Raw genomic sequence first — 13522 nt, 5'->3', positions numbered from 1 at the left:
CCCGTGTGACTTAGAGCTTCAGAAACCCCACCAGAAGGACAATTAGGAGATGGTTCCTAACCAATTGCAATTTCTCAATAGAGAAATTCATTCAGCTCTTTGTAGTTAAGACAATTAACCCCTCTAAGTCTCAATTTCTTCTCCTCTGAAATAGTTTGAAAACTTGACCCATTTCACAGAGTGGGTGTAAAGATTACTTAGGACAGTGCAGATCCCTCCTGGAACAGTTGGCTGTTCCTTGACAGAAGGAGCCAAGCTCCTCCAACCTTGGGGTATCCTCCTCTCAGGTCCCTACTAAACACAGATCCTCACTCTTCACGCAATGAACTGACAATGCACAAGAAGGTTGAGAGCGCAAGTCACTCAGCCTGCCCAAAGGGAAGTCAGGGGAGAGACAGTGCTGAGGACAGTGAGGAACAGGTCCCCCCGTGAGTCGTGCACCAGGGGCCTTGCAAGCATTCATTCTTTCAAGTTTCAAGAGGTCAGAACAATTTTCTTCCCCAGACTGTTTTCTTCTCTTGGTCCAACTCACTATCCTTCTGCCACCCTGGCCCATTCTTGGAATTTTCTCATTCCTTCCCCACTCAGGATATGTGCCCGCACTGTTCCCTCCCCAGGGCCTGCTTCCCCTCACAGACTTATTCCCATCCCCCCTTCGCTCAGGGATCTCTGTCCCAGAAAGCTCTCCCTTTGCTCCTCTAGACTTGGTCCTGCCCCTTGTTACATGCTCCCGTGCATTTCCCCCACCACTGGCAGACACCGTAGTTTAGTTCTAGAATGGATTTTTATCCCAGACCTGTCCATGTAAGTAGGGACTGTGTCTGGTTTTCCCAGCACCCTACCCAGTGCCTGCCATATAATACCAGCCAAACCAAAACCACAGCCTTCACATTAGTTCCTACTCACAGCGACCCTTTATTGGGTTTCTGGGGATTTAAATCTTTATGGGCGGAGATGATGCATCTTTCTTCCAAGGAGCAGCTGGTGGATTTGAAATACTGCTGACCTTTGATTAACAGAGAGACATATAACGCACTGTGTCAGCAGAGCCCCTTTGGAAGGCTTGGGTATGGCCAAGGTCATGATGATGGCAGAGGAGGGTTCCAATCTGTTGTTCAGAGGGTCATTATGAGTCAGAGTTAATGCATCAGCACTTAACAACAACAATAGGTTATTAATCAATATAGAGTGAATTTGATTTGTGATGAGGAAATGGAGTTTCAGAGAAGAGACTTTTTCCAACTAAGAGGAGGAGCCTTTAGACAGAGACTGGTCTAGTTCCAAAGCCCTGCGTTTGTCTGCTCAGCCGGACTGATGTGCCCAGACTCTGGACGGGGAGTCCACTGAGGCCATGCTCATCCTCGTCCTCGCTCCCATGTCCCGTGGTCTGGTGGGGCCTGGCTAGGTGGGGGTGGTGGCCGGGCCTGTGTGTGAGGAAAGAAAAAGTGTTGATGGACAGACACTGCCAGCCTGCGCCAGGGGGCAGCACGCTCTGGTCTCGATCCATAATGGTGGGGCGGGCCATTCACCCCTAGAGGAGCCATGACTCAGACCTGAGCTCCTGGCCTCAGCAGTAGCTACACGCTGACTCACGGCCCTCCCTGGGCTCCACCTCAGACTCAGTGACCTCCAGCTGGGAGAGGGAGACAGGTGGGGACTGCAGGTCTCTCCACATCCCTGCTCTGTGCTCTCCTGGCATACAGGTCCCCAGTGGAGGACCCTTCCTCTCTCAGAGACACTTTGACTGGAATCACTGCTGAGTCCTTGCTGTGCCCTCCTGGTCCCAGGCCACAGTTTGCACAGGCACCACGGAGCACAAGTGCAGATTCCCCTTGGGTGTGGGTGCGAGGGTGTGCAGGTGTGGGGCCTGACTTTTCTTGCTCATTCATGTCCCACAGGAAGTATTGGAGGCTGACACAGGAAGACCCTCGACCCTGAGTGGGGAGAAGAAAGAGCCATGCAGCACGGCCTGCAAGAAAGCAGTCTGTCTATTAGGGGTTCTGTCGGCCTTCCTCGTTCTAGCATCTGTCTTCCCTAGCTGTCCCTTGTGCCGGGCACTTTGGGAAAAGCTGGTGCTCAGTTGCAGCTGGTCCTCAAGAGGACTCTGAGGACTGTCCAGCACAATAGGAGCCTCTTCCTATTAGGAGCAGGGCCAGGAATGGGAAAGGCCAGATGTGCAGAGGAGGGCAGGCTGTGGGGAGGAGGGCCAGGTGTGAGGAGAGTTAGCAGATTCGGAGAGGAGAGCTGGGTGGGGGGACTGTTGCACATTTCATTCAGAGACTCCTCTGGCAAGACCTTGTGTACAAATTTGTCTTCATGGCCCCCAAAACTCTGCATGAAGGTGATACAATGGTAAAACACTCTACTGATAATTGAACAGTTGATAGTTTGAACCCACCTCTTAATAAGAAAAATCTGATAATCTGCTTCTTTAAAGATGACAGCCTAGAAAACTCCAGGGTGTTTTGCCACACATGGTCACTATGGGTGTAGACTGATTCAGCAGCAATTAACCACCACCAGCAGCAGCAGCACCACCACCATTAACACCACCAAAACTACCTCCACCACCACTACCACCACCACCTCCATTAACACCACCACCACTACCACTACTACTACTGCCACTGCCACACCACCACCACCATTACTACCACCACCACCATCATCATCACCACCATTAACACCACCACCACCACCATCATCACCACCACCACCACCTCCACCAACACTACCACACTACCACCACTATCCTCCCACCCCCCATGATGGATTTCTTAGGAGGAAATTGAGGCCAAAGTCACTCAGGGATGTGAGCGTGGAAATGGGCAAGGAACATCCTAGACTGGGAACTTCGCTCTTTCCACTCCACTGCTTTTCAGCTTCTTGCTAGGGAGACCAGAGATGACAAGACAGGCACCCTCAGGAAAGAGAAGCAGGTAGCTTGTGGGATGGCCCCAAAGGGGAAGGGATTGAATGCTCATAGCACTAGAGAAGGCAGGGGAGCTGGCAGTGGTATAGGTGCAGAATCAGTCAGAAAGTCCAAGACTTGGAGGCAAGCCTGGAGTAGAAGAACTGTCCGGTTCTCCCATCACTGAGTGTGGCAGATCCACGACTGTAGGAGTGGACCTGCTGTGGAGAGGTCCTTGGGTGGCTGGGAGCTGACTGGAAACCTGAGGACTGGAGCCTGCTGCTCTGCACTGAGAGGGATGGGGCAGCGCTGGAGGGTGGGAAAGTGATGAACTGCCAATGGGAGGGATTGGTGAGTTGGGACCAGAACTGGATCAGCTCTCAGGAGAGACAGCTGGACAGCAGAACCCAGCTGGGGGCTTCTGGTCAGTCATGCAGGCCTTATCTTCTGACACAATTACATTTGCAGAGAATAGAACAGGGCTCCAGGGTGCTCTCCATCCCTGGCTGCCCACCTCCAGCTCTGCTCTGACTTCTCCTCTATCCATGCCTAGTGTGGTTTAGATCCCAACCAGAGCAGCTTGAAAGGACATGATGCTGGGGCATGAGGTGAAAAGACAACAGAAGGAGGCCAGGGTCCAGGCTTCCAGCCACACCAGAGGTAGGTTCTGGGCTTACCATTAGCTTGACAGCAGCCCTGGAGAAAGGTTGAGAATTATCCAAGAAAGCAGAAAGTTCTTCAGTGCACTGCCCATCAATGGTGTTATGTGAGTTTCACATGTGATAAGCACTTCACTAGTCTTAGAAAAGGACATCATGTTTGGAAAGGTGGAGAGTCAACAAAGGAGGAGAAGACGGTCAATGAGATGACTCATTGAGAGACTGGAGTGGTGGCTTGAGTATGTCAGAGATGCTGAGGGTGGCACAGGTTAGGGTAGGGTTCAGAACCACTGCACATCAGATTGCTTGCCTCACAGTCAATGGCATTTAACAACGACAACATTCTGTGTATTTAAATTTTTACTCAGTGTATTTTTGTACCCTTCATTTAAATATTTATTTAGCATGTATTGATAAGCCTACTCATCTTTCAATCCAGTGAGAGTATTTATAAAGGAAATAGAAACCCTATATTATCACCAACAGGAAAATTATCTATCAGAAATAAACATAGCCTAAATAAACAAAAAAATGAGTATAGAAGCTTATATTTATATTTGACTATATAAATAAATTTGAAACAGGATGTTTATGAAGAATATTGAATGTATCACGGAATGCTGGAAGGATGAACAAATCTGTCTTGGATGAAGCACAACCAGAATGTTCCTTCGAAGAATGAAGAAAACACAAATTAATAGATGAGAGAAAGGAAAGGCAATATACAATAAGAATTTGGTTAGACGTTGCGATTAATTGTTGTTCAATGCCATCAGTTGAAAATGACTCATTACTGACCCTCCAGCAGGGTTTCAGAGGCTGTAAATCACATGGGAGGAGATTGCCTGTCTTTTTCTTTCTCCCATGGAGCAGCTGATAGATTCAAACTGCCTGCCTTTGGATTGGCAGCACAACTCCTTATCCACTAGGCCACCAGAATTCCCTTTTTATTAATTGCATTAATAAATTTTAATTAATTTATAAAATAAAATGCCTATGAGTAATGAGAGAGAGAGAGAATATGAAAGAGAATGGATTTTTTTGTTTCACAGACTTTGGAAATGTTACCAGGAGGCACCAGTTCGTGGAGAAGGACATCAAGCTTGGAAAAAATAAAGGGGTCAACAAAACAGAGTGGCTAAAACAAATACAGTGGCTCAAATCTAGCAAAGAATAAAGATGACGCAGGTTTAGGCTGTTTTGTTAGGTTGTACATAGGGTTGGAACTGACTGGAAGCACCTAACAACAACTTACAATTAAATATTTAAAATAAGCACATGAATACCTAGAGCTCTTGTTGCCGTTGGGTTTGAATGGCTCATAGCTGACTCTCCATTGAGTTTTGGAAGCTGTAAACGGCAAAGGAGATTACTCATCTTTCTCCTGCAGAGTAGCTGGTGGATCTGAACCATCAGAGAGATACTACCTTCAGGTTAGCAGCAAAACTCCCTATAGAATATGCCTAGAGCATAGGATAAGTAGATTTATTTATAAAGACATACATTTCTAACTGGACACTATGGTTTCCTAAAGGCCTGAAGCTCAAGTTTGGTTCTCATTTTGTTAAACAAGGTGGTTTATAGGTGGAGGAGGGGTGATAAAGAAAATGTGTGTCCAACTTGACTAATCCAAAGACTGAAAAAATACCTAAAGAAAGTAGTTTATCATCAAATAATCCAATATTACTTAGTACCATCTCCTCATCACCTAGGTCCCTGGATGGGGTAGATGGTTTGACTATGAACCTGCAAAGGTTGATGATTAGAACTCACGCAATGGTTCTGTGGAAGAAAGGACTGACCATTTAGTCCACTATCATTTGTTGTTGTTAGTTGCCTGTTGTCTCAGGCAAGAAATGTCTTTAGAGCAGTTCTACTTTGTAACATGGGGGTCTCTATGAGTCAGAATCAGCCCTACAGCAATGGGTTTGAGTTTGATTTGGTTCATGCATTAGCTAAAATCTTAAGAAACACTAAATGCCATTTGGCCTCACTTCAGAGGTTACGGTCTCTTGGAGGCCCTTGCTGATCATCCCAACTGCTCTCTTCCTACTTTTACTTCCTGTTTTGGCTCTTAGCATCTTTACCTAGGAGGACTGGTTATCTTTCCTTCCTCTCCTGTGTGTTGGCATCCTACTTGAACTAGATAACATTCTGGGCAAGGACAGGATGGATAGACATAGGTGGAGAAGAAAACCTGTTCCTACAGGGAGAGTTGTGAGAAATTACCATGAAGCAAAGTGCAAACCCAGCGAGGAGAACACAGGAAGGCTTCACACAGGAGGAGGCACCTGAGGGGGCCACCAAAGCGAAATAGAGGGTTTTTGGGTAGAAAAGAGACATTTCAGTCACATACTCAAGATGGGAAATATGTGTATCCTGTGAAACACTGAATGTTTTGATAGGAGTCACGGAAATTGTAGGAAATGGGGCCAAAATAGAAGATTTGAATGGGCCTTGAATGCCAGGAACACGGACCTTATCTTGTGAGTAGTGTGGTTAGACAGGGTTAGAAAGACCACTAGGGATGCAGCATTGTGGAGGGGTCTCAGAGAGACACGGGAGAGGCTGGAAAGGCTGACTGCAAAGGCCCAGGTGAGGGCAGGGCTGAGTCAAACTAGATGGCTGACTTGTCAGAAACACTACAGTATTTCCTGGGTGCTTATCATGTGTATCATGAGATAGACAACCACTATTCACCCGCCTCACTGTGTGGAGGAGACTGAGGCACAAAGCAGTTAAGGAATGTCCCAGTTCACCCGGCTAGTGAGCATGGAGCTGGCACTTCATTGGTGACAGAATATGCCTCTAAATTTCTGCTGGAATTGAAAACTGCAAATTCTAGGACTAAGTTACACATCTCCATACCCTTCCCTGGGCTCAATAAGATGTTGTTGTTTACTGTCCAGTCGGAACTGAACCATAGCTGACCCTCCAGCAGGTTTTCAGAGGCAGTAAATTGCACAGAAGGAGCTTGCCCATCCTTCTCCCATGGAGCAGCTGGTGGATTTGAACCGCATACCTTTGGGATTGCAGTGCGACTTCTTACCGCTAGGTCTCCAGAGTTCCCTGATGTTGTTAGGTGACACCAAGTTAACTATGTCTCACAGCGACCCTATAAACAGCAGACCTGAACCTCACCCTTCCTATGTCATCCCCACCATTTTTGAGATGCTTGAGCCCTTTGTTATGGTCACTGTGTCTTCTCATTATTTTGAGGGTCTTTCTCTCTTTCTGTGACCCTCCATCTTCCCCAGCATGATGTCTTTTTTTGAGGTCTGGCCCCTCCTAATAACACACTCAAAATACATGAGATCACATTCCAATATCCATGCCTCTATGGTTGCATTTCCTCTGAGATATACGTGTTTGCTTTTCTGGCAGTCCATGAAATATTTAGCATTCTTCACCAATACCACAGTTCAAAGGCTTTGGTCCTTCTTCTGTCATCCTTATTCACTATCCAACTTACAGATGCATAGGAAATAAGTGACAATATTATGGCTTGGATCAGGAAGCTCTGGTGGTTTAGTGGTAAGGAATTACACTGCTAACCCAAAGGTATGCAGTTCGAATGCACCAGCTGCTCTGAGGAAGAAAGGTTGGTATTCAACTCCTGTGAGATTAACTGCCTCTGAAACTCGCTGAAGAGTCAGCTATAAGTTGTTTCTGACTTGATGGTACATAACAACAACATGGCTTGGATTGGCACACCTTAGTCTCAGCTGACAGCCTTATTCTTCAGCACTTTGGAGAGGTCTTTGACAGCAGTTTTCCCCCAGTACAATTCTTTAATTTTCATGGAAACTGGTGTTACATAACAGCAATACTTTTTATAACAATAGCAGTTGTACCATTGGGTGTTGATTGTGGATCCAAGTAAAATGAAGTCGTGGACAACATCAATCTTTTCTCCATCTAGGAAGCTGTGGCATGTTGGCCCAGAGTGGTATATGTTGTTGTTGCTATGTACTATCGAGTCAGCTCTGACTTATTACCGACCCTTCCATGGTTCCTAGGGGCAGTTACTTGCATGGGATTAAACTGCCCATCTTTCTTGAATCACATGTCTTTGGATAGAGTGTGCAACTCTTTACCACTAAGCCACCAGAGCCCCCTTCCAGTGATGATGTCAAATCCAATTGCAAATCCAACTCCTAGTCCTGCTACAAGACCAGAACAATTAAGCTACTCAAGTTCCTGCTTGGAGAACAGCTGCTGTCACACCAACTTTGACTTGTGACCACATGCGTCCCAGAGAAGTTGGCCCTTCAGAGTTTTCACTGACCAACTTGTTGAGATGCCTTTGGGTGGACTTAAACCTCCAACCTTTTGGTTAGTAGTCAAGTGTATTAACTATTTGCATCATCCAGGAAGCCCTTCAGCTGGCACTAAACAAAAAAATTCATTGCTCCCGAGTTCATTGCTACTCATGGAGACTCCATATGTCACAGAACTGATAGTTTCTGGACTTGAAAGTAACGAGTTTGGATTTTGGAATCTTTGCAGAAGCTCATCACCAGCCCTTTCTGTTGAGGTGTTTATGAGGGAACTTAAACCTCCAAACTTTCACGTAAGCAGCTGAGAGCAGTTTGCACATCCGAGGACTCTGAATTAGCAAAGCTTTGTTTATTACTTTCTATTGTCTTATTACTTTCTATTGTCTTCTCTGAGTGCGTGAATACCCTATGCTGTTCCCAAGCCCTGGTGACACGTTCTTCGACTTGTCTCAGTCTTCCTGCTGTTTCTCTCCATCAGATTGGAGTCCCACCTGGGCTCTGTGAAGGTAAGGACCATGTTTTCCATGCACACTGGTGGCTCCCTGAGGGCAGGTGCTATGCCTCTTTCATTCTCTAGACTCAGGTTCCAGCTCAGCCACAGTGGGCATGAGGTGGTCAGGGGGACGGGGACAGTGACAGTCATTATCAACGGGCAGGTGGCTGTGCCCTTACAACTTCTGTTCCAGAGAGACTGAGTCTCAAACTTGCTACTGGGACCAGGTCTGAGATCAAACTCCAGGATCTAGGTCACCCCCTTGGCGGATGAGCTGATTTATGTGCCCCTGACAGCCTAATATGATCCAATTACCCCACACAATGGAGAGAGGCTGGGCTGCCGCTGGGCAGTGACCAAGGATCTAAGAGCCTGGGGCAGCTGGCTGCCTCCCACACCCCAGACCTCCCGAGAGCCTGTGGGGGGAGGCTGGTGCACACAAAGGGCACACCTAGGTGTGCCACCTTCAACTTGGAGGTATAAGTAGGCCGCTCTGGAGACAGCTCCGTACATCGCACTCCAGCCAGCAGCAGTGCAACCACAACCACCTCCCAGCATCCCAGCAAGCTCAGGCGTTACCATGAGCTGCAGACAGTTCACGTCTTACTGGAGCCGCAGCAGCAGCAGCGGTGGCGGTGGCGGAGGCAGCAAGGGCGGCCGGGGCAGCGGGGGCAGCATGAGGTCCTCCTCCAGCCACTTCAGCTCCTCGGGGGGCAATGGAGGGGGGGGCAGGTCCAGTTCTTCCAGTAGCTATGGCGGGGGCAGCTCTGGGGCCTATGGAGGAGGTGGTGGCAGTTTGGGCTCCAGTTACCGTGGAGGATCTGGTGGTGGTTTCAGTGCTGGTAGCTTTAGCTGTGGTTCCAAACGCTTTGGTGGTGGTTCTGGAGGATTTGGCAGCTCTGGCAGCTCTTGGAGAGGCTATGGTGGTTCCGGAGGAGGCTTTAGTGGGTCTAGCAGCTTTGGTGGGTCTGGGGGCTTTGGTGGGTCTGGAGGCTTTGGTGGGTCTGGGGGCTCTGGTGGGTCTGGGGGCTATGGAGGAGGGTATGGTGGGTCTGGAGGCTTTGGTGGACCCGGGAGTGGCGAAGGGGGCATTCTTAATACTGACGAGAAGGTCGCCATGCAGAGCCTTAATTTCCGGCTGGCCCAGTATATGGATAAGGTGCATTCACTAGAGAATGCCAACGCTGACCTGGAGCAGAAGATCCGGGAGTGGTACGACAGACACGACCCCCAAAAGTCACAAAAGGACTATTCTCACTATTATGACACTATTAATGATCTCCACAACCAGGTAGGTGGATAAACGGCAATCTTTCTCATCCAAATTTTTTTTATTCCCATTGGGGTCTGCCTTGAATGTTTCCAGTTTTGTTTGGACTCAGACAACTGTTCAAGCGACAGGGAGCATCTAGAACTCTAGGGACAGAAGGCATTCATGTAACCTATTCATGTATCTTTCATCTGTCCACCCATCTGTATATCCATCCAGTCATTTCTTAATTCCCCCCAGTCATCCCGTGAAAACCCTCAGTGTTGTTCTGGGCAGATACAGTGACGTGTTGTATTTGATTTCTGCCCTTGAAGAGCTCAGTCTGGTTAATCCTTGTTCTCATCTGTTCCCTTTGTTTTCAACTACTGTTCTTTTTCTATCTTTCTGTGCCCTATTCAGTTGTCACCTCTTCTCTGAAGTCTTTGATTTCCCACAGCAATAAGTCATGTCACCTTTCTTTGAATTCTTTTAGGGGGCTTTGAACCTTCTAGTTGACTTTAGGATCCCTGGGGAACATACCTAAATGATCTCTAACTGCACCCTCTTGTGCAGTAGACCTTTAAATGTTTGTGGAGTAAATGAATGAAGGTCACATCCAGCATCCTTGCTAAAGGTTTGTGTCACGTACCAGTTGTTGGGAGCTCTTTCTGCTTCTTGAGCAACTTCCTGGATAGATCATCACTACCTACAGCTTTGCCTGACCTCTCTCCCTCTAGACTATGGGCATAGTGAAGGAGAAGGGGCTCCATGTTGTCCCCTCTTTTTCAGATTGTAAACGCCACAGTGACCAACAACAAAATTCTCCTGGACATGGACAATACTCGCATGACCATGGAAGACTTCAGGATGAAGTGAGTCCCTTCTCCCTATTCTGCCATCAATCCTCATCCCACTTGGCAGTGCTACGGTGTGTGTATGTGTGTGGGGGGTTGTCCTTGCAGGAACCGATGCCTCCCTGTTATTACCTCTGCAGGTATGACATGGAGCAGAACCTGAAGCAAGCAGTGGAGGCTGACATCAATGGCCTGCGCACGGTGCTGGATAACATGACCATGAAGAAGTCTGACCTGGAGATGGAAAAGGAGACTCTGATGGAAGAGAAGATGGCCCTCAATAAGAATCACCAAGAGGTACAGTCCTGGAAATCTGGGGTGTGTTGGAGAGGCGGGGAGACAGAAACGCACAGGCAGCGGTGAAGGGCATTAGGGAGCCTTACCTGAGGAGTCACTCCTCGCTCTCTTTGGCACAGCCTGTGATAGTACGTGGGCTTTGGCTTCAGAAATGTGTTCTTCAATTTCCTATCCTGGAGAGAGCGAAGGGAAAGGACAGAAATGGTATAGAGAGGATTAACCTGTGTCAGCTTGTATCCCCTTCTTCCTCCGTAGGAGATGAGCCAGTTGACTGGGCAGAACTCTGGGGATGTCAATGTGGAGATGAATGCGGCTCCTGGCCAAGATCTCACCAAGATCCTTAATGACATGCGCCAGGAATATGAAGAGATTATTGCTAAGAACCGTAAGGACATTGAAGATCAATATGAGAGTCAGGTGAGCGGTGTATCTTTCCATTTTTCGTTCCCCATTCCAGCATCTTCATTATTCCATCCTCTAATTCTTCCACCCCCATCCCTTCACCCTCCCGTCCTTCCATCTCATCCTTCTATCCCCAGTCCTTCCATCCATACCATAGCCTTCCATCCCTCACATTTCCACTCTCCAGACTTTTGTCCTTCCATCTGTCATACCTTCATTTCCCATTTTCCACCTCCCAATTAATTCATTCCATACAAATGTAATTGTTGAGTGGCTTTTTGGTGCTAGATTTTACGTTAAATTTTATTGTCTCAGAGATGAGAGATGAACCAAATAAGATTGCTACTCTTGAGAAGCTCAGTCTGTTGAGTTGTGTATATGAACAAGAGTGAGCATGAATAACCTCCTCTAATGCTGTGTGACATAAGACTCTGGCAGAGACATGCTGTTTTCCTCCCACTGAGTTTCTTGATGGTGGGAGCTATGCTGCCCTCCTCCCTGGCTCTTCAGTGCTTAGCATAGAGGGTGGCATATGAGGGCATGAGTCTCTCTCTCTCTCTATTATGCATGTGTTTGAAATGTGGGGTAAGTGAAATAAGATTAGAAAATTGATTCAATGGCAAAGGAAGGAGGGCTTTGCAACTTTGTTGAGGAAGAATATGAGGTTAAACCCTGGATCTGGCTGGAGGGACTCAGCACTCATAATGACTTGGCCTTGACCTTGGCTCACCTGTGGCACTGGATGTGAAGGTCAGGGAGGATGGGCAAAACCTTATTGACTACAGCCCTAGGCCTAGTTTGATCCTGACTGAGGTTTTGTATTTGCAGATGACCCAGATTGAGCAGGAAGTGACAGTCAGTAGCCAGCAGATGGAGTCCAACATCAAGGAAGTGACCCAGCTCCGGCACAATGTCCAAGAGTTGGAGATCGAGCTGCAATCTCAGTGCAGCTTGGTTAGTAGTCCTGCTACCAGGGTGGGGCACAAGGAGGACCTGCCTGGTCCCTGCGAGTGCAAAGGAGAGGCACTATAACACAGCATCCCTCTCAACATTCTCCCGTTTTCTAGAAATCTGCCCTGGAGAACGCCTTAGAAGAGACCAACAACCGCTACGGTGGCATGCTGCAGCAGATCCAGGGCCAGATCAGCAGTCTGGAGAGTCAAATCTCAGAGATCCGGGCAGAGACTGAGTGCCAAAACCAGGAATACAGCCTTCTGCTCAGAATCAAGACCCGGCTGGAGCAGGAAATCGAGACCTACCACAGTCTCCTTGAGTCTGGACGGGAGGACTTGTAGGTGTCCTAGGACCCTGGGGAATACTTACCCAGGCCTTTGGTGCCACTCCAGTCTCTCTGGACAAAGGCAGCTAGGAAAGGAACTTTTCACAAGAGCCCCATGGGTTGGGGGTTTCTTCACCCTGAAGGGTATCTTCTCAGTGTTTACGCTTTGGTAAAGGATTAACGTGTCAAGAGAGGAAGGAATTCCACTCTGTTCCAGGGAAAGGAAATTTCCAAAAATTCCATCTGGAAGAGATTCTCTCCCAGCTGGTGTGCCAACACAATCCTTGCTCTCCACAGAAAAAGGGAAATTTAGGGAGAATCCTGTTTGGGTTTTGACTTTGTCCAGATTCATCCTTGTGGAGCTGTTGAGGGGTAGTCATTAATTTTTATGTCTCTTTTCTTTATAGTGAATCTTCTGGAGCTGGAAATATTGGCTTTGGAGGTGGCAGTTCAAGAGGAGGTGGAAGTAGAGGAGGAAGTGGGTCTCGAGGTGGAAGTGGAAACAGTCATGGTGGCAGAGGGTCTAGTGGAGGCAGCTATGGAGGAGGAAGTGGAGGTAGTAGCTATGGAGGAGAAGGTGGAAGTGGCCACCACGGATCAGGTCATAGCGGAGGCAGCTCTGGGGGAGGAAGTGGCCACCACGGATCAGGAGGTCATAGTGGAAGCAGCTATGGAGGAGGAAGTGGAAGTGGCCACCATGGATCAGAAAGTCATAGTGGAGGCAGCTCTGGGGGAGGAAGTGGAAGTGGCCACCATGGTTCAGGAGGCCATAGTGGAAGCAGCTATGGAGGAGGAAGTGGATCAGGCGGTCAAAGTGGAGGCAGCTATGGGGGCAAAAGTGGGTCTGGAGGAGCAAGTGGTGGCAGCTACGGGGGCGGAAGTGGATCCGGTGGTCACAGCGGAGGCAGCTATGGGGGCGGAAGTGGCTCAGGTGGTCACAGCGGAGGCAGCTACGGGGGCGGAAGTGGATCCGGTGGTCACAGCGGAGGCAGCTATGGGGGCAAAAGTGGGTCTGGAGGAGCAAGTGGTGGCAGCTACGGGGGCGGAAGTGGATCCGGTGGTCACAGCGGAGGCAGCTACGGGGGCGGAAGTGGATCC

The 13522-nt window shown here is 48.4% G+C and overlaps 1 protein-coding gene across 1 annotated transcript in view; it reads left to right on the top strand.

Moving 5' to 3' along the window:
- The first annotated feature begins 8923 nt into the window (after positions 1 to 8923).
- The window catches only part of KRT9 (keratin 9), a 5009-nt gene continuing 410 nt past the window's right edge, over positions 8924 to 13522 (top strand). Inside the window, exons 1-8 of the mRNA XM_006901712.1 lie at positions 8924 to 9634; positions 10382 to 10464; positions 10587 to 10743; positions 10999 to 11160; positions 11974 to 12099; positions 12213 to 12436; positions 12832 to 12938; positions 13188 to 13514. Coding sequence (XP_006901774.1) covers positions 8924 to 9634; positions 10382 to 10464; positions 10587 to 10743; positions 10999 to 11160; positions 11974 to 12099; positions 12213 to 12436; positions 12832 to 12938; positions 13188 to 13514 — 1897 coding nt within the window. The remainder of the gene's footprint in view (positions 9635 to 10381; positions 10465 to 10586; positions 10744 to 10998; positions 11161 to 11973; positions 12100 to 12212; positions 12437 to 12831; positions 12939 to 13187; positions 13515 to 13522) is intronic.

The sequence above is a fragment of the Elephantulus edwardii genome, unplaced genomic scaffold (genome assembly GCF_000299155.1).
Source record: "Elephantulus edwardii isolate Elephantulus edwardi_28Jun2011 unplaced genomic scaffold, EleEdw1.0 scaffold00340, whole genome shotgun sequence".
Taxonomy (NCBI): domain Eukaryota; kingdom Metazoa; phylum Chordata; class Mammalia; order Macroscelidea; family Macroscelididae; genus Elephantulus; species Elephantulus edwardii.
The sequence above is the reverse complement of the archived record's forward strand: the minus strand, read 5'-3'. Positions and strand labels throughout refer to the sequence as shown.